The sequence below is a fragment of the Hyalella azteca genome, unplaced genomic scaffold (genome assembly GCF_000764305.2).
Source record: "Hyalella azteca isolate HAZT.00-mixed unplaced genomic scaffold, Hazt_2.0.2 contig13234, whole genome shotgun sequence".
NCBI lineage: Eukaryota > Metazoa > Arthropoda > Malacostraca > Amphipoda > Hyalellidae > Hyalella > Hyalella azteca.
Window position 1 is genome coordinate 1,254,511 of NW_025943163.1, and position 20,782 is coordinate 1,275,292.

General features: G+C 36.9%; 1 protein-coding gene across 1 annotated transcript; it reads left to right on the forward strand.

Moving 5' to 3' along the window:
• The first annotated feature begins 10,194 nt into the window (after window positions 1-10,194).
• Window positions 10,195-17,845, forward strand: LOC108682134 (probable methylmalonate-semialdehyde dehydrogenase [acylating], mitochondrial). Its single transcript, XM_018171250.2, has 12 exons — window positions 10,195-10,661; window positions 10,951-11,085; window positions 12,112-12,261; window positions 12,726-12,804; window positions 13,103-13,257; window positions 13,500-13,712; window positions 14,286-14,437; window positions 14,997-15,141; window positions 15,657-15,788; window positions 16,252-16,431; window positions 16,661-16,759; window positions 16,884-17,845. The coding sequence occupies exons 1-12, from the start codon at window positions 10,629-10,631 to the stop codon at window positions 16,983-16,985; spliced, it is 1,575 nt and encodes a 524-aa protein (XP_018026739.1). The 5' UTR covers window positions 10,195-10,628; the 3' UTR covers window positions 16,986-17,845.
• The last annotated feature ends 2,937 nt before the right edge of the window (window positions 17,846-20,782 follow it).

Genomic DNA, 20,782 nt, shown 5'->3' on the forward strand with positions numbered 1-20,782 from the left:
AGAATTCGCTTTCGCTCAAATGACCTTCTTTCTTCGTAAAAAATATTTCAATAAAAAGCAAATTTTTAAAGGAAAAATACCTGCTCTATGAAAGCAAACATTCAACGGGAACGATAAAGCAATTTCCCCGCGCTTGCTTTCAATTAAGTTCATGGAGCATTTCTGGAGCGAACAATAATTATTATAAGATGAGCACAGCGCCTGCGCACGGTGACTTAGAAAACTCTCCGAGCGTTAAGGCTGCGCTGCCTACACGTATGTAGCGGTGCATCTCTTATTCTCATAACACAAGTAATATAGTTAATAGTTAATATATAGTTAATAGTTAATAGATAATATAGTATGAAGAATGTGGAATAGTTAATATACAGTCATTTGCAAAAGTTTAAGACCACCCTCCGAATTTGGGTTTTTTGTATTAAAAAATGATAGTGAGGCAAAATATTCAAACTGTTTGTATTTGATGAGACAAAGTGAATAAATAACAAGCAATTTATGATACATTTGATATATTCAGAACCTAGTGTGTCCCTCTTTATTGTCAATAACAGCCTGGATTTGTCGTGGCATACTGCTGATAATATTCTGGCAGTACTCCTTGCAAAATTCTTTGCACCATACCAGCTTAATGCATTTTTCTGATGACTTCAAATTTGAAGGTTGCATTGCTGCTACCTTATCCTTCATGACTGACCACAAATTTTCAATGGGATTCAAGTCTGGGCCATTTTTAGGCCGGTCCAGCAATTCAATGTGGTTTGAGGTCAACAAATCTTTCACCTGCCAGGCCCGATGGCATGGAGCACCATCCTGCATGAAAATACTACACTGGTATATTCCCACGTGTAGTACAAGCTTTTCTTGAAGCAGCTTGAGGTACCCTGCTCCATTCATGGTTGTTTTCTGAGGCAGAAAGTACAATCCAGCTGTCCCATTATGGCTAAATGCCCCCAAACCATGACACTGGGTGGATGTTTCATGGTAGGTACTGTATATTTCTCTTCAAATCTTTTACCAACTGGTCGCCTAATGTGTTGATGGCGTAACCCAGACTGCTGAAATGCAATTTCATCTAAAAGCAACACTGTGTTCCACTTGGCAACCGTTCAATCTTGATGTCTCCAAGCAAAATTCAATCGCCTAATTTTCATGGCTGCAGTTAACTTTGGTTTTTGAGCAGGCGTAAAACTCTTTAGGTAAAATTCTTTGCTTAAACAGCGTGAAATAGAACTGATGCTCAGCTCACATCCTTTTTGAAGCAAAATTCCTTGAATTTTCTTACAGGAACTTGTTGGAGATCTTGCAACAGTGAGCTTCATGATGTCATCACGGCTGGTTGTTTTCCTCGGACGCCCCGACCTTTTCTTGTCTGAATAATAGCTATCATGTTCAAACTTGCGTATTGCATTGTTAACTGCAGTCTTGCTGCATCTCATCTTTAGCGAAATCTGGCGTACAGAATAACCTTCGTCATGTAAGAGCACAATTTGAGCCCTCTGGACTTCGGTAAGAGAAGCTTTTCTACCCATTTCTAATAAAAGAATATTCTGCTGTCTTGCAGCTATAATCTTCTCATGCAAGAGCTGGGAGGTAAATGATGCACGAACACACTCCTCTGATCGCCTGCGGCTACCGTTAGGCCCGCCGCAGGCTCAAACTTGTACATCACTCATCCAAAAAGGGTAATTTCCTGATTTAGTTCAAATTCTGTGGGTGGTCTTAAACTTTTGCAAATGACTGTATATTAATATTAACTATTCAATAGGCCTTTTTTAAGGATATTTATTGGTCTATTCCTTGGAATCACTTTCATCCCATGCTTATAACCTTATATGCATATATAATATTATATATAATACATATATCTTATATAATTTGTGACGATATTCACATGACTGGCTCATATATGAAATTATGCAGATATATTTGCATGATCAAATAAGGTGTACTAATGGACTTAGTTAATAAGAAGCCAATTTACTAAGCAAATAAATTTTGCACTTATTCAATAAATCTATCCTAATTGAAGGAATATGCTAATTTTTCTATGCTTAAGTACTTAAAACATAACCTGGTACATACAGAAATATTTTACACATATATATAAGGTTTAGAATTGTACTCGACATGTGCCCATGTTATATAAATACATTAAGAGGAATAAGTGAGACTTTGCATCAAATAGCAATGCTTTTCTCTCCTTCTGTGGGCCATTTTGATTTAGTTCGGGCCGGCAAAAGGGCGAATGTGCGCTATCATGCAGAAAATGTGTCACTATCTGGACAATTTGACCCATCCATATTCATGAGTGAATACATCTAAAACTTGATAGGGCGAATGTATGTATACGTCTCTACACCTATCGTATATATTATGATATAAGGATCTGTCCATATATATATATATACGTATCTGTGCTGTATCCATATATAGGATCAGTCTTGTGTTAAGCTTTGTTCACAACGGACATGAAGGAGCATTAGGATTTAACAAATTGAAATTTCTTTTTGAATCAACCGGCAAGGAGAGTTAATTTCACTGCTATATTTAATGCGTGTGTGCTTTTCAATGATTTCTTTTTGAATCTTAATTGCATAAAAAGTATGTAAAACAAACCTACCAAATTTTACTTCAGTTGCCTAAAATAAAATGTAGTATTGGTATGTTCTTTTCTAAACACGGTTCATGTGCTCTAAAGTAACATTTGTTTCAGATATAAAGTATATTAGGTAAACTCGACATTATTTTGAAACATATAATAGAGGTATGCTGCATGTGTGAGTCCCATTTAGATTCAAACAAAAAAGTCGACTGTGAAGTAGAGATTTCGAAAAGTCGCAATTATCAACGATTACATAGAAATTAAAGAGGAAGACGAAGGATTTTTCCTACTACCCCTAGCTTCACCGTTCAACGAAGAAAAATGTTCTGGCCTCAATCCATCAAACTCTTCTATAGCAATAAAAAACTTCACAGTTTTACGTGTTTTTTAAACCTGTTTTTCAACCCTAACTGTCACAAACACCGAAAGATCGGTTATCAGTTACCGCCGAGTTTATGGTTGAAAACCCTTGACCCTAAAAATCATTAATAAGTGAAATTATACATATTTTGACTGTATGAAGCAAGAAGGCCGAAACGAATGAATATCGTGCGCAGGTGAGGGCGGCCTGTTGTCCATTGTCTGGAGTGACGGTGGTGAGAATTGTGCAAGCGGTAAGACAATGGCTCTTACAAGACCTGCAACTTCTTGCAACCTTACAAGACGAACGAAATCACACAAAACTTTGGTCCAAATTTGGGCTACATTTATGTATAAACAGCCTTCGATCGTTGCGTTAAGCGACACGATCTTAAGCCCCTTCATTGTATTTTTTGTCGATCAGAAAACTGTTTCTCGTTCATCGATTATTTAGTAGCTGTTAGGTTTGCCTGAACGAGACCATGTTGGAAAAAGAAAGTAAATAAATACTATTAAACTAATAAAACTAATTGCGATAAGAATTAAATCGCAGGCTTCAGAAATATATTAATCAATGTCATTCATGCAGATACTAATTGATGATTTACGCAGCAGAACGCAAAGTCTTTAAAGGTTTGCAAAACGTCTCAGTTCGACATACATTCAGCACAAGTCCACAATTGTCATTATTTCAGATAGAGAATTATAATTCATTGTTATCTCATGATGGCACGATCGTTTTAGGCATAACAGCTAATTGCAGAATGACGTTATCATAACTATACCTGCATAATTTGTAAGTCCTTATGTCAACCCAAAAGCTTTCGAACAAAAAAAAAAAGGAAACAAAACATAAATTTTATATCACATTCAACCTAACTCATGTTCGTAAACAAGGCTGTCAGATACGCTATTTAAGGCATCACTATAAATGTTTTTTTTTTCTCTTCGCAACTCACGACCGCATAAGTCTGTCAGACGTAGATATCTTCGCAACTCACGACCGTATAAGTGACAGTCTGCATCTATAGAAGCGTTGAGTGCTGGCATATTCAGACAGAGACGTTGATATCTTCGCAACTCACGACCGTATAAGTCTGTCAGACGTTGATATCTTCGCAATTCACGACCGCATAAGTCTGTCAGACGTAGATATCTTCGCAACTCACGGCCGTATAAGTCTGTCAGACGTTGATATCTTCGTAACTCACGACCGTATAAGTCTGTCAGACGTAGATATTTTCGCAACTCACGGCCGTATAAGTCTGTCAGACGTAGATATCTTAGTAACTCACGACCGTATAAGTCTGTCAGACGTTGATATCCTCGCAATTCACGACCGCATAAGTCTGTCAGACGTAGATATCTTCGTAACCCACGGCCGTATAAGTCTGTCAGACGTGGATATCTTCGTAACCCACGGCCGTTTAAGTCTGTCAGACGTGGATATCTTCGTAACCCACGGCCGTTTAAGTCTGTCAGACGTAGATATCTTCGTAACCCACGGCCGTATAAGTCTGTCAGACGTGGATATCTTCGTAACCCACGGCCGTTTAAGTCTGTCAGACGTGGATATCTTCGTAACTCACGGCCGTATAAGTCTGTCAGACGTGGATATCTTCGTAACCCACGGCCGTTTAAGTCTGTCAGACGTGGATATCTTCGTAACCAACGGCCGTTTAAGTCTGCCAGACGTGGATATCACTATAAAATCCGGGTCGCAGTTACGACGATCGCGTCAGTTCCATGGCAAGTTATTCCAAGCAGGAATGCACGAGACGATGTACGCTGGTCGCGCCTGAGGCAGACACGTTACCGAGGCTTGAAGAAAGAATAAAAGAAATCGCAGGGAAAAAGAAATTCGAAGTGAAAAAAAAACATTTACCACATATTGGTAGAATTCTGATATCGAAGCAATTACTGGCATTGTTATGGATTAGAGTTTGTCCTTTGACATATATTTTTAACCATAATTATAGTACGTTTTGATTTTCGCGTAACGACATGTGAAGTTATGTCGAGTTGAATTAATTTTCATCATACTTTTTTCTCAAGAATTAGCATCAAGTCAAATATATGTGTTATGTATACAAATTCGTGTTTATTCAATATATCTATTGATATAATTACGTTCTATCATTTTCGGGGAGCTACGGTATTTTTCTACACGAACTGAAATTCAAACGTTACCTGCATATTTATGAGTCGAATAACTGCATAATAATCTATAGGTAGTAAATTTACAAACATGACGCACTTGCGAACAGTCTTCAGAAGCAATTTTACCTTATAGCGAAAATAAGAAAAATCGCAGCCATAATGCTGTGCCTGATGTTTCAAGAGACCATACACGCAGACAATTTTAAGGGTCATATTATTTAAATACCTACACACTTTCTTATCCGCAGACAACGGACGTAGCAATGACATGCACTTAGGCCCGGAAAAACCTGGATCGGGATGACCCAAATAAGGGAAAAAAGTATTTAGATATTTGGACGAAGTCTCACCTATTCCTGCTAGTGCAGAGTGCGAGCGACGAGCTTATCTTTAATGGCTCATTAAGGCTGTAAGTGAACGGTATAATCCAGTCGTAAGTTGATGGAAAGAATCTGTTCATCCATATATAGCCGGCACCCGGAGGCTAGACGGAATAAGCCATAAGGGAAACACTGATATTTTGAGATCAGAATTCTTGAAATGTTATAAACGATTAAACTATAACTATAAACGTTTTAATGGTTTATTAATTATTGCTGCTTTGATCTCTTATGCTTTCGAAGATAATTTTAGAACATTTTTGTGGCTATAACCTGTATATGTTAGATATGGCATATATTGCCTTATAACAATGACACATAATTTAATCCTTGAATTTAGAGCATTATTATTATTATTATTTTACAAAAAGAGATGCTTGTAGGCTTGCGACACCACAATACAGGATGTCTGGTCATCCGCAAGCTTAACTATGGTCAATGAGAGTGAGTCATCGCTCCTAATTACCATCTATCATTTAATTACCATCGATTATTAATTACGATGAACAATATTTTTCTAATCCATAAGTTCAATGAGGGCCGTAACCTTGAAATAGGGAATTAAATTTTTACTATTGATCCAAGGAGATCGTATTCAGTCTTTAATATTTTTAATATTTTGCACTTGCAACAAAATAAACTTCAGGTCTATTAATATTTCCCTTATCTGCCTGTCTACAATTCAGGTGAATTGTAGACAGGTGAATTGATTCATTTCAATTCATTTATCAATTCATTCATTTATCAATTCACGTGAATTGATAAATTAATATAAGGATGTGATGCACTATATAATAATTGACAAAATAGGCGAGAATATCGATAATCTCCACGTTCGTTAATAACTAAAAATTGGCCAAGTTTGCGTGGTTGAATAGCACCAGGCGGATGTAAATATTGCCACCGCAGACGCGCCGGCCTTGTGCTGCGTGCATCACGTCAACAACAATGTTTCTCAAGTGTTGCGTTGCGGCATGAACGAGAAATATGAATTAATTAATTAATTCATATTTTACTTACTACTATCTAACTTATTGTAACTTAATTACTAATTATTAATAAATAATTATTATTATTTATTTATTTATTTATTTATTAATTAATTAATTAATTAATTAATTAACAATGTCTCCTTGCGATTGCGGTTTAAGGTTTGAATTAATAAAGCTGTTGGAGAGTGGCAGAGTTCACTAAACACGTCGTTCGCGAGGGCAGTCGATCAAATTCGAAATAGAATTTAGTCCATATTAACTTGATGTATGAAAGGTGCCGTTAACTGAAATTGTAATTGTTTTTGACTAAAGCTGAATTACTGAGAATGGTTCGGCCAAATTTGTTTGACGTAACAGTTATTGAGTTGAATGTTTAGAAAATAGGGTTCCCTATACTGGATGTGGCTATTTTAATACTCGGTATGATGCATACATGTATGAGATATTCACAATTGCAATTCAACGCATCAATATTTGATTCTACAGATGACGAGGAAAGTACATTGTACATTGTACACGCAGAGTAGAAAATTGGCCTTTGTCAGTGCCGAACGGGTTTAAAAATTACAGTAAATTTTTCTTCTCACCAAAATAATCCTCAATACAAAATCTTCTAAGTGTAACTAATGTATGAAATGGACCCTTTCACTTTTATCCAACTTCGAGGCAAATTTCAGTTTCCCCACTAATCACGCGACCTCTTCCACGTACCGTTATCTGCATATCAAGCAAGTGCTTCTACTTCAAAGCAAATAATTTCTCTGGCACCGAGTCATCTGTTTCTCCAATCCACTACAATAGTTCTTTGTCAACAGGCAATCTATTGAGGCGATTGAAACGCAAACACTTGAAGAAATTATCATTAACTGTGGAGCAATGCTTGTCTATGAAAGCAGCAAGTGAGATAACTATGCGGCGCGTAACGTTCATTGAGGTCACCGGGAGCACCTGACGTACAACCGCACTCACTTACAGATGGATTGCAACTGAAGGGAGCAACCGTTGGAGAACGTCTATTCGATTCGAGGACCCTAGGCTGAGGCGGGATGCAGCACACAACAGAGCAAATTATCCGTTAAGTAAGTTGTGGGCCTCGAGCAATACGAACCTTTAACTGTATACTCAGCTGTGATTGATCGATCTATAGCCTCAAGAAGCCATTTGTCGTGGGTCATCATTCTGAAATACAAGATCTTGACCATTTATATTAATTGGCAGACTTTCACTAGTGTTACTTTTATTAGTAATGATAACATGAATACTTTATAGTTTATTCGCAGTTTAGTGGTTTGTAGCAATGTAAATAGACGGCAATTATGCCGTCTGCATAACTTTAATTCTTATTAGCTAAAAATTATTTGATGGAAATCAAAATTTTTAATATCACGCATCTCAGCTGGTAATTAATTTAATTTGCCATATATAATTAAATCACTTGATAGCGCTCATTCTGGTGAATACTTCACGCTACCGTAATTTTTTTTGGCAAATCTGCGCTCATTTGTCACCGTAAAAAATACAACAGTTTTAAGATATGATGCTATAAAATGTTCAAACATTAAATGTCCAATTGAGACCAACATTAGAACTTTCAGTTTAGGTTTACAATTCGTTTTAGGACTCAGTTATAACAAGCTGCGTTTGCTTTCGTTGTGAAAGTCTCTTAATTAAAAATAATAGCAATCCTTAACACACGCAGTGGACGTAAAATATTTGGACGTAGAACGTGACGCGGACACACGTGACGGAAAAAGGCTGGCCTCACTGTAGAACGCTAACGCATTCCAGAGAGCGTTAGGCATGCTGACGCAAATTTTGCTCGGCATTTCATTTTAAAACGTTTTCCTTACTTTTTATTGGGACGAGGGAAGCTTTAATGCGCTTCTAATGAAAATTCCATTTTAGATATCGCCCGCATCAAAATTTCGCTTCGTAGAATTTTGTAGTAACTTAGTCTGGCCAGTTTTGAAATTTTCAAATGATTAATCGTACATAAGCACATCGGAATTGGAATTGGGGTGCTTGGTGACCTACGGTCACGACCTTTAAATCGGTCATACACGCTGCCTAAAAAAACTTTTACTAGCATCAAAAAAATTAAAAGTTCACACTCTTATTTTAACAAAAAAGTTCAAATATACCATATTCACAGCTGTCCTAAGAAAAAATATAAAAATTTGACAATCGCAAAAAAATTAAAACCACGTACTAAAACAATTCGGCACGTTCACACGTCTTCCCACCCTCCCCTCTCTCAACCCTCCACTCAAGACTCCACTCTTATCATCCTCCTCCTCTCCCTCATCATCCACACGTTTTCCAAATATCTCTTCACACTCTCANAGTTACATACACTCCTTCTACATTCAACCCATCCACTCTCAGATCGCTTTCACTTTTGTCCCCTCTTAGGAATGCATACCAATTGCGTCCACCTCTCTCTCCCTTCATAACGAATTCATTTATTCTGTTTCGCTCATACTCAACAATATGGTTTCTAATGATAGTTTTGGTTCTTCTCTGTTGTTCTTCATACCTCTGCCATGCTTCCTGATATTCCTGCTCACAATCCTCACTTTCATGCCTCTTTTTCCGAAGTTGCCTACAGACTCGATTACATCTCTTTCGTTCACTTCTTGCCACTCTCACATCACTACTCCACCAGACTTCATTAATTCTTCGGCTTTTGCGTTTATTCTTAGTTGTCCTTGCACATGCGGCCCTTGCAGCCTCGTTCATACATTTCTTGAGTTGTTCATTCATACCATTCACATCACTTGTCACTTCCCATTCTGTATCAGTAAGTTTCGCACCAAAGTTATCCCAGTCCACACCTTTCACTCGCCATTTACATTTTTTGTCCAGCTCTCTCACATGCGTATCATGCATTTTTAACTCGGTAACAAGCATATTATGATCACTTCTGATATCAAACACACCAGCTTCATCCACCCACATGCACATCACTTTTCTTCTTGCCTTCGCATTCACCAAAATATAATCGATTGCTGAACAATTTTCTTTATTGCTCATATATGACAAATTAATTAACATATTGACACTTTATCAGGAAGTGAGGCAACGTCCTTGCCGTAATTTCTTGGAAAGATGTCGAAGGTTATGACAAACACAAGTCACGTTATGGTAGCTTAAGATTGGCTAGGGACATTTATCATTATTCTGTTAATGTACATAGCTAGGATTGCAGGTTTCGTTGAAGACCAAAGAGTATTTCTTATTGACAATTTTCTTATTATTTATTTCATTTTTTCATTCATTTCATTCATAGCTAGGATTATGAATGAACAACACAAAAGAAGTAATCGAGCACGTGGGGGCACAGCCAAAACTAATCGATTTAACAACGAACAATAAATTCTCGTCACTGGCTTAAACGCGTAATGTTGATAAAGAGCCTCCGCTTTTGAGGACTTCAAAGTCTGTAAAGAACGGAGCTGAGGGTCCTCAGTAGGCTTCTGAAACTTGGTCATCTAGTGTTCCAATCAGGACGAATTGAAAAAAATATATATTTATCAGTGGTTATCCCAGCGCATGGTAAATATAAATTTGACTATTAATTCCTTGAAAATAAGATAAAAATTTAAAACAGAAGGCGGGAGTAGGCTGTTTTGCACTCCACTGGAAACTGAACGACTAGAATAAATCTGACAAAGCTCGTCGCAGTGAAATGTTAAAAATAAACTTTGCTGTTAATCATAATGTATAAACATCATTCAAGGTCTGGCGAAGTTAGGCGATGATAGGCATGCGTCATGCATTGCGCGGCCTGTCTTGCTTCTGGTCTTACAAGCTCGTAAAGTGAGAGCATTTAATGGTTGAAAACTGCTTAACTGGACCTACGCTGAAGTAATTAATTTACCATTCAGTTACTGTGATAATAAATTTATAGGTACCTCAAGAATACCGGTGAACGTGCTGAATTTTTTTAATAGTAATGACTTATTTTTCGACTCAAGGTGGCCAAGCGGATGATGTTAACTAGAATGTACAGGTGGTTTACATTGCCTGTGCATATTCAGCTCCCGTTACAACACGCTTGAGCACTACGATCGACTAATTCTCAATACTAGCGACGTCTCTTGCCAGGCAACCACCGGTCCAGTGTTAAAAGTCATGTCTCTACTCAAGATGATGAACCCTGTGACTGTGAGTTTAATTAAAACGACATTGATAATACTTGAATTGAAAACAATTTATCAATAGTTGGATTGTATTTAGTTCTATAACTTCTATTGCACTCGTGACTCGGCCCTCGCCCGCCTACTTTGGCTTGGCGCCTAAGGGACTGAATGAAATTGAAGACAAAGAACTGTTCTGTATTTATATAGTATTCATGATGTCACTGATAATTTATATTCTTTTATAAGCATCCTGCTACCTTCGTTTTTCTGTGTACATTTTTAACAATATTAGTAATATAAGATTTACTTTTCAGGCTAGGATGTATGGAGGCATGGTGAAGAGAGGATTGGCGTCTGCAGCTCCCACAACCAAACTCTTCATCAATGGTCAATTTGTGGAAAGCAAGTCTGACAAATTCTTGGATGTTCACAACCCTGCAACAAATGAGGTTCAGACTATTCTTTCTAATTAGCTAACAAAGTTTAAGAAAAATTCAATAGAAGATGAAAACAACAATTTTGAAGCTTAGGTTAATTGGTGAACCAGTGACTTAGCTTGCAATGAGTTAGAATTTATAACTTAAAAAATAGATAATAATTAAATAAAAGAACCAATTTTAAAATAAAAAATGAAAACAAAAATTTTGAAGCTGAATAAGTGAACCAGTAACTGGTTCTTAACTTTCTATGATACCTACTTTGAGTTACCTATGTCATGACATATGACATAAAAAAGATAAATAATAGCTAATTGGATAAAATAGCTAATTTCAATAAATTATTTGTGTCTTTATTGTTAGCCTACTTCATGGAGATTTTGTAGAGTGTACATTCCTAAGTTTTTATGTTTCATTTGTGCAGAATTGAGCAATGAGCACTTACATATCTTTAAATTCACTTCTATTTCAGTATTTGTGTATGAAATTTCACACTATGAATTGAGAGAACTGTTGAAATATAACATTCATCAATATGCCATTTAATTATTCATTGTTATGTGACACTAGTGAAGTAGTACACTACAGAACATAAACCCATTAAAATGTCAAATTAATTATTTATTCTATGTTGGTAACAAGATATATTTTTTCCATATTCTATTTGACAGAGGTGGACCAAGAAAGGTGGCAACTCAAGTGTCTTAGACTGAATAATAATGAATGGTAGTTCATAAATTGACTCATAAATTTTTAAATTAATCAAATTTAACTGTAATTTTAACTGGTTTGTTGAACAGGTTATTAATAAGCAAACCCTTGATTCTCATTAACTTTTGATTCAATGCTATGTGTGTCAAGTATAAGAATATGTTGATGATAATAATAAATGAATTATTTACCTTCCAAAATGTATTTTTATTTTCAAATACTACTCATTTATCTAATACAATACATAAGATCAAAGACTAAATTACCATTCAAATTTCAAATTAGATTATTGTGTTTAATTTTAAGTGACTTGACTTGTTGCTGCAGGTTGTGACACGAGTTCCCTGTGCCACTGCTGCTGAGATGGAAGCTGCAGGCTCTGCTGCAGTGGAAGCCTTCAAGACTTGGTCTCAAACTTCAGTGCTGACACGACAGCAGCTCATGTTCAGATATCAGGAACTCATTAAGAAAAACATGGCAAGTAGCAGATGCAATTTTGTATTTATCGACACGTGCTGAAATCTGAAATTTTTACAACTAATTGTGTTATTCATTTGTAGGAACATTAAAGTTGGAGGAAATCCAGGCACTGTCTTGTCAACCTCAATGTTGTTCAGACAAACCAGATCATGTTCAGATATCGGGAGCAAATTATAAAAAACATTGCTGGTAGCATATACAATTTTATTTAGTACTGAATGGTCAACTCATGCGACCTATATACTTCTATCACAACTTTTTGTGTTGGTAATTATTATTCTTGAAGTTTGCAGAAATATGGTATTAGAAGATTAATTCATAGAAGACATTAAAGTTGGAGAAATTCCAGGCAGTTGAAAATGAATTTTAAGGAGATTTTGAAGGTGGGGAAATCCAGGCAGGTAAGGAAAAGTTTAAAGGATTCTGGGCCTTTTATTTCATTTTTCCTTTTATATCCTCAGAAAGAATTGTCCAAGCTTGTGACTCTTGAGCAAGGAAAAACATATGCTGATGCTGATGGCGATGTTCTACGTGGTCTCCGTGAGTTGATTTTGTTTATAATCTATTTTCAATTCATTCTGTCTTGTATACTCTTTCTTGTATTGAGAATTTTTTAATAAGAGAAGCTATATTTGTTTACTTTTGATTGACTTATCAGGAAATAGTCTTAACAAAATCAAATTGCCTATGAAAGAGAAAATGGGTATATGCATTATATTTGGCTGGTCAAAGAAAATTGTATATTTTTAAATTATATAAATAGTTCAATTGAAGACATACCGTACTGATTCCATTACCTATAATATCCATCAGTAACTAATGTCTTCTCCCCTGCCAGAGGTCGTGGAGCACTGCTGCAGCGTCACCAGTCTGCAGCTAGGCGAGACAATGCCCAGTATTTCCCGTGACATGGACGCCATCTCATACAGAGTGCCTCTTGGGGTCTGTGCTGGTGTTGCTCCATTTAACTTCCCTGCGATGATCCCTCTATGGGTGAGAACCATTATTGTACCCTTCTAATAGCCAAAGATTCTATGTATTTCTTGGTTAATATCTTTCATACCTGAAGAAAATAGGTGTAATACCAAGTTTTTTTATCCGGTAACTGCACTAGTTTTCTTGAAAGAATAATGTATGAACTTGCATCAATCATATAACGTTGCATTTAAATTTCATTACGCTGTTTTTGCCAAGTGCGGTGACGGTATTCTAATTCTATGTGTTGATCTGCACAGATGTTTCCTGTGGCGATCGTCTCCGGCAACACGTACGTGTTCAAGCCTTCAGAGCGTGTGCCTGGCGCCACGATGCTGCTTATGAAGCTCCTGCAGGAGGCAGGCTGCCCTGACGGCGTCGTCAACGTAATCCATGGCCAACACGAGGCCGTCAATTTCATATGCGACTATCCCGCCATCAGAGCCATTTCCTTTGTTGGCTCTGATCAGGCTGTAAGTTGCCCCACCCTCTGTGGTGATTTTTCACAATTCCTTGTAATCCTTTAAAATTTTCAAACTTTAATATATAATGTGTTCATCATCAATTACCATTCAGTACTGCTTAATGTTAGAGGCGATGTCACACTGTCACTCACTCTATCACACCGTAGCAACAGCTTCACATGATTTGCTCTGCAGTATAAACGTATGGCTTTATTTGCTTCCATATGAGACTTCATTGTTCACAATGCAACCATCCTGACTAGGCTCAAGCCCCGAACTTCACACAGCCATGTCGCTGTTACTATGGATTCAAACGCTTGTCAGTCTACTCACACCATGACAATGATCATTATGAACTTTGTTCTGCTCCTGACACTCCCATCGTAATTTACTAACGTTTAATTATCGACAAACTTTGCTGTTGAATCTTACTAATATAATACGGTATCTTATATAATCTTATAAATAAAGTAGTAGTATCCTAATTGTAACGTCATTATGCTGTCTTTAAAAATGTTGATCTGGTATTTGTTATCACTGGCATATTTCAGTGCATCAGTTGTGATCTATACGTTGTTGCAGGGCCGCTATATATACGAGCGCGGAAGTCGCAATGGGAAGCGCGTGCAGAGCAACATGGGCGCCAAGAACCACGGGGTCATCATGCCCGATGCAAACAAAGACAACACCATCACACAACTCGTCGGTGCTGCGTTTGGCGCTGCTGGACAGAGGTAACTGCATCATCGAGCAGGGGCGCAATATCCACGTTAATTAATTCTTGGTCAGGCATTGATATGTGTATAAACTTTGGGAAAAACTCTGGTGTGCAAAGTATTGCCTTATATCCTAAAATATTATATATTTTAAAAGACATCGCTATTAATTTTCATGTTCCTACTTATGATATTATTCACTGGAAAGCGTGCGACATCACTTCACAATCTGATGTTCTGGCTGCCAGACGGGATTGTCAACGAGTGGTTTATGGTCACAATCCGACAATTCTGCAAATTTTATCTTTTTCAACTTTTGATTTAATGTTGTAATATTTAGTCATTGTCCCCAAATGCTAGTTACATGACGGATAATGTGTTTAGAATATTCATGTATTGGTGGGCTGTAATCATCTCGACTCACCTTTTCTTAAAGCAACAAATGTTCAACGTGCCGACCGGCATGCTGGAGCCAATTAGACGTCAATTTAAAGCTATCGTTAAGTAGTGTTTTGGTATAACTTACGCTATTAGGTATCTGGTACATCTCCTATATTCGGATTTCCGCGTTTTTCAGGTGCATGGCACTGAGCACAGCTGTGTTCGTGGGCGAAGCACGCAACTGGCTGCCTGATCTCGTCGCTAAAGCCAAGGCTCTGAAAGTCAACGCTGGGCACGAGCCTGGAGCTGATCTAGGACCCGTCATCTCACCTCAAGCCAAGGTATGTGAACAATAATTTTCGAAGTTTTTTTCCCATTTTTAAGTTTGTAATCAACATAATGAAATTTAAGATTTGCAAAGTAGAGACAGACCTTCATTCGGCCTATGGTCCGAATTCTCTCACTATGAGCTGAAAAGGAGAACCATTATTCAAGAATGATATTACTTAGGCATTATGTGCAAAAGGGACTGTACATATTTTTGATGCTATTCAAGTATTGTCACTATTCTTCGACTTGTTTTCTAACTTTCTGGATATACTCGCAGCTGCCATATCTTCCCATTTTCAACCAATCTTCATGGTCTGCGTACAATTTTTCTTGATCGGATTGATATCGAGTATTATTGAGTGTCCAGTTATTAATTACTTGCAATTTTATTTCATGTTCTTTTCCTGCTATGGTAAAAATTATTCATTCTTGAGACATTTGTTTGTTGCCCGTTTTGTAATGAAAGTCCCGTTTTAGAGCTGGGCATCACGACCATCTTGATATTGATCATAATTTTCGAATCCAGAATCGGATCGCATCGCTGGTCCAGAGCGGTATCGACGAGGGAGCGGAGTGCCTTCTCGATGGCCGCGACATCAAAGTTCCAGGCTATGAACACGGAAACTTCATTGGACCGACCATTCTTTCTGATGTTAAGGTCATATTTCTAAACTATAAAATTACTATATGAAAAGCCGTCTCATAGGTCTCATTCTATGTTTGAAAATGAATTGTTTGTACGATATTTTTGCTGAAATTCAAAATATGAGATTCATCCAAATTTAATTCAACTAAAAATCTGCTAAAGAAGCCAAAAAAACGAGTACCGTACGGTAGCCTTGTTAATGTAAATTGGCTTTTTTTGATTTATTACTAGTGAAATGTAAAATTAAATGAACTGAAGAAGAATTTTGTATCTTATAAAGAAATATCGTCTGTATCGTGATTATTCATGTTTTTGATTTATGTTCCTTCTTGTTTGATTAATGTAACCGTAATCTCTGCTAAAGCTTTAAACTTCTGGGCAGTTTTACTTGAAGCTCAGGCTCATAAGCACACTTTGGGTTGGGGGCATACAGAGCAATAAAATTATTCACTCGTGTTAATTTTCATTACTGCAGCCAAATATGAAGTGCTACACTGAGGAAATTTTCGGCCCAGTGCTCGTGGCAGTCTCTGTAGACACGCTCGATGATGCCATTGAACTGATCAACAGCAACCCTTACGGTAACGGCACTGCAATATTCACTACCAACGGCGCCACTGCAAGGAAATTCACTAACGAAATTGACGTGGGACAGGTATATGGTGTATTTTATTAGTATTCCTTTTCATGTACAAAATCATTGTATTGAATTATCTCGTTGCATAGCTTGTCATATGACAAAATGGCATAAACTTCCGACTCCTCCCTGAAACATCTTTGTAGTGCTTCTCGGTTGTGGAATTCGCGTAGAGTGGAACTTCATATACGAGGTTACAAAAAAATATGATTCTTTAATAACGATTAAATTTCATGCTGCTGCCCAGATCGGAGTCAACGTGCCTATTCCTGTTCCCTTGCCGATGTTTTCCTTCACGGGTTCACGGGGCTCATTCCTCGGCGACGCCAATTTTTATGGAAAATCTGTAAGTGATCGCTCAACTAGTGTGTGCATTGGTCTTTATTAAACCCCTATACTAAATACCTATCTACTCCCCTGTAATTCAGCTCAGCAGTAATTGTTGTAATGTTGACACGCTATGTTTGCAGGGTTTAAACTTCTATACTCAGTGGAAAACTGTGACGCAAATGTGGCGTGACTCAGACGCGACTCCAACCGGCACGGCCACCGCCATGCCAGTCATGCGCTAACCAGTCACTCAGATGAGGGCGAGGATCGCGTCCGGCGGAGCGTGAATAGTCGCGACAACTAAGACTGGCAGCCGGTGACATCATTAATGATGACGACCATAACTTGGAGACGCCATGGCATTTGAAGGCGGCTAGATCTGTCTCTTCATCTCAAAATTCAGACTTCAAGGCTGATATACGCATTGTTCATCGTTGCAAACAGCGATCATGCATAACTATGCATCAATTTATCAGCAGGTTTCAAACTTCTACATATTAAAATTATGAAAATGGATATAGCTGCAAGCCTGGACCACAGAATACCTTCTACTACTACTTTCCTACTTTCATAATGTGATGCGAGATGAAGCATAATTTCTTTTATCATTTCCGATCATTCGTTGGCCATATTTCATCTTAGTAGGTCAAACTTGGCCTATTCATCAGCGCCGATACTACCACACTACACTATACTATAGTGATGTTTCAATACAATCTTGTTAATGCAGATTCTAAGGAATTCAATTTATGTTTAGAATGATTTGTAATGAAATTAAAGTTTTATTGTTAGCAAATGTCATTATTTGATGTAACGCATTTCAAAAATTTAAGTCGTTTCTTTGCTTATTGAGATTTTAATTTAAGGTTATGGAATGTCTGCTGGATAGTATTATTTTTTTGTTGCTTCTGTGTTGCTCTCTGAGAGTTTTCGTATTCCTGCAAAAGATGCTTTCACGTGTTCAAGAGATTTAGTAGGAACGCTTTATCTCATTCTTATTAATGCTCATTTGATAGTTTATTCCCGTATGTACTATAAATTTGTAGGTGAGATTATGCTATTGTTAAAATTTGTACTACAAATATCTAGATATTTGCTTGACGTTTTGTAGTTTTATTTCATAACATACGTGATGCGAATTTAATGATAAAATCAAGTTGTTTATATTTATGTTCTTATTTCTTGATGAATCCAACGCAGAGTTCACTGATGTTTGATCGATTAGCGCCGTGTATTATTTCAATAGGAACGGATGCTTCAGGCTTCGCTGAGTCATGTACATCACACAAGTCTGTGCCTGCTTCTACTCTTGTTTAATGCTTTGATATGAGCCTTACGTCATCGCAAATTGAAACGTGCTTTAAGGGAAGAAGATGCAAACGCTTCGTTAAGCTGCTACGCCAGCAATCAAACACAAGAAGCGCAAATGACTTGAGTTTGTCAGTCCTGTTCATAGTGACGGCAGCCTAATTTAGTGGTAGGGAATGCTGCTTCTAAAAGCATATGTAGACATTGCAGTGGCCACCTCGTCATCTAGTCCGTTCCAAGTAGAAACGATTCTTCCCGAGAAAAATGTCCTCTGATGTTCAACCTCCACTGGTTTTCTGTACATTGTGTAAGTTACTTCTCAGTTCACTATTTGTCGACTTTCTAAATATTGAGTCTTAGATGATGTAGAACTCGTGAAGATATTTTGAGACTTTCAATTGCCAATGCCCAAGTACCAGGTGTTTGGGGTATCAGGATGGTTTGAAGTTAAATATCCACCAGCGCTTGATGTGTAATAACTTATCTGCCTTAGCGATTCAGTGCGAAAAATGGTTCCTGAAAGAGGAATCCAGAATCCAATAAACCTCTAATTACGTTATTCTTCGTCAACCAATTCAGTCTCGCCTAGAATTGCTCCGAATATCCTTTCCTTGCCACGATATTCAAACACGTAGCGCGACAAAAGGCACCTACTGCAGCTCGAAAGACTTATATCTGCAGCTCGAAAAAGGTTACAACTTGAATATTGAGAAAACGTATTTTTTGACTTTGACGTCTTCATTATTGTAGACCCCTTGAATTGTTATGTGAAGCCAAAAAAATTCAACTTCTATTTGTAGTTTCTAATATATTTCTTCGCCATTTTATGTGCGAAAATAAAAACTTTTTTGATAAATTTTATTATTCATCATTTTTAATTATGTTTTGTAAATAAAACCAAACTTTGTACAAATAAGAATGAATTGGAAGACATTTAGATGTTAAGTCTCGATTCCCGATGTAAGTAGCAGGTGCGTTGAGGAGGAATATAATCTAAGGTAGTGCAAATCTTTATATTAACCCACAAGCACTTATGTCGACTTCGAATACCATTTTATTGACTTTGTGTATCTAAAAATTTATTTTCGATAAAACTGAAGACATTTATATTGATAAAACATGAATTAATATAGTTTTATAATTACGCACATCATTTGTTTAACGTCAATTTGGGCTCGCAATTCACAAAGCGGTTTATAAAGAAATACAAAGTGTGTTGCATTAGTAATAACTTTCTAGCAATTGATTCTATCATGAAGAAATGAAAAATATTACTTAGTTATACTTTCCGCATGATGAAATGATCTCGTGACCTTTCATACGCAAACCTTATTCTTGGATGACTTGTCTTCTAATTCACTCTAAGCAGACGCAACGCAATACGCAGATGGAAAGTTGTGATTTAGGTGCAGCTTAGTTTTTTTATTTAATAAATTTGTATGTTAAGTGTGCAAAATGTTAGATTTCTTCTCAGTTATAACGAAGGGCGGGCTTGTACTTTGGTATTTTCAGGATGCCGCCCAACGCCTGGACTCTTCGATCACAGCTATAAATGCGCTCATAAGAAACGTTGTGCTTCAAGTAAGTAGGCTATCTTGAGTTTTTTTTTCTTGACTTCTTGAGTATCTGGCTATGAATAATATTCTGTATTAGAAATGCACTAAGAATGCTGTAAATGAAGATATCAAAATAAAAGTGGTTTGAAATAGGTAATTGTAATTTGTAAGTTTTTACAATCACTGTTGTCTGAAGTGTTGTCTGTACTGGGCATCCTTGAATCGTGTACCTAGGTAACTTTCTGTTGCAGGGTGACAATCTAATTTTTTCCCTAGCCTCTGTTTAGACCCGCTCACAAAATAAATTGTACCTACGTTCATATTTTTCATTCAATTTCCTGGGGCCTAATATAATAGTTTGTTGCTCACAAATAACAGTTTATAACTTCATTTTTTCAATCTTTACCGTTTTATTTAAAAAATCTATTGTCACATACCAAAAAGCGTAATGTAAACACAATGGTTCACTGCAATCACTTACATAGTGGCAAAGCAGCAATTTTTTTAGACTCTTCATCAAGTTCATTTTTNAACTTAACCAAGACTTTTAATGGTGCATGCTACACTTCAAACATGATAATAAGGTGGAAGCAAGTGAACTTTTCAGACATTGCATAAAGTTGCATGCTCTAACTGGTAAATTATTGATGGAGAACAACACCTGAAACAAATACAAGGGAAGGAAACATTCATTAATAATAACAGTCACAAAAGCCTTAAATTAAATGGAAAGAGCAAACCATATTAGGAAGCATAACCTAAAGTAAGCAATACACCAAAGTGCCAGGAATGAAAGTAAGAACCTAATAATCTAAGATTAAGCAAGAGGAGCAATATGCTCCTCTTCAGCGCTAGTTAAAATCAAAGTGGACAAAAAAATTCTAACAACACTCGCATAAGCGTATTGTTGATAAAAAGATTTGTTTTAAATTTTATCAAGACCGCTTTTATTATGCATGGTAGGCCTGCTCTGAAAAGCCTTAAAAAATTAATTTCTAAAAGTGTCCAAGCTGTAAACCAATACCACTGACCAAACGTGAGGGTGCGTCTGCTCTGACCCTGACATTGCAATATTATTGCAGGCACAAAAAGATGAACCCAATTTCAACTAATTGAATATAAATATATCATTCCATTCCATCTCCATTACAATGAATACTAGAACAACAACCCTA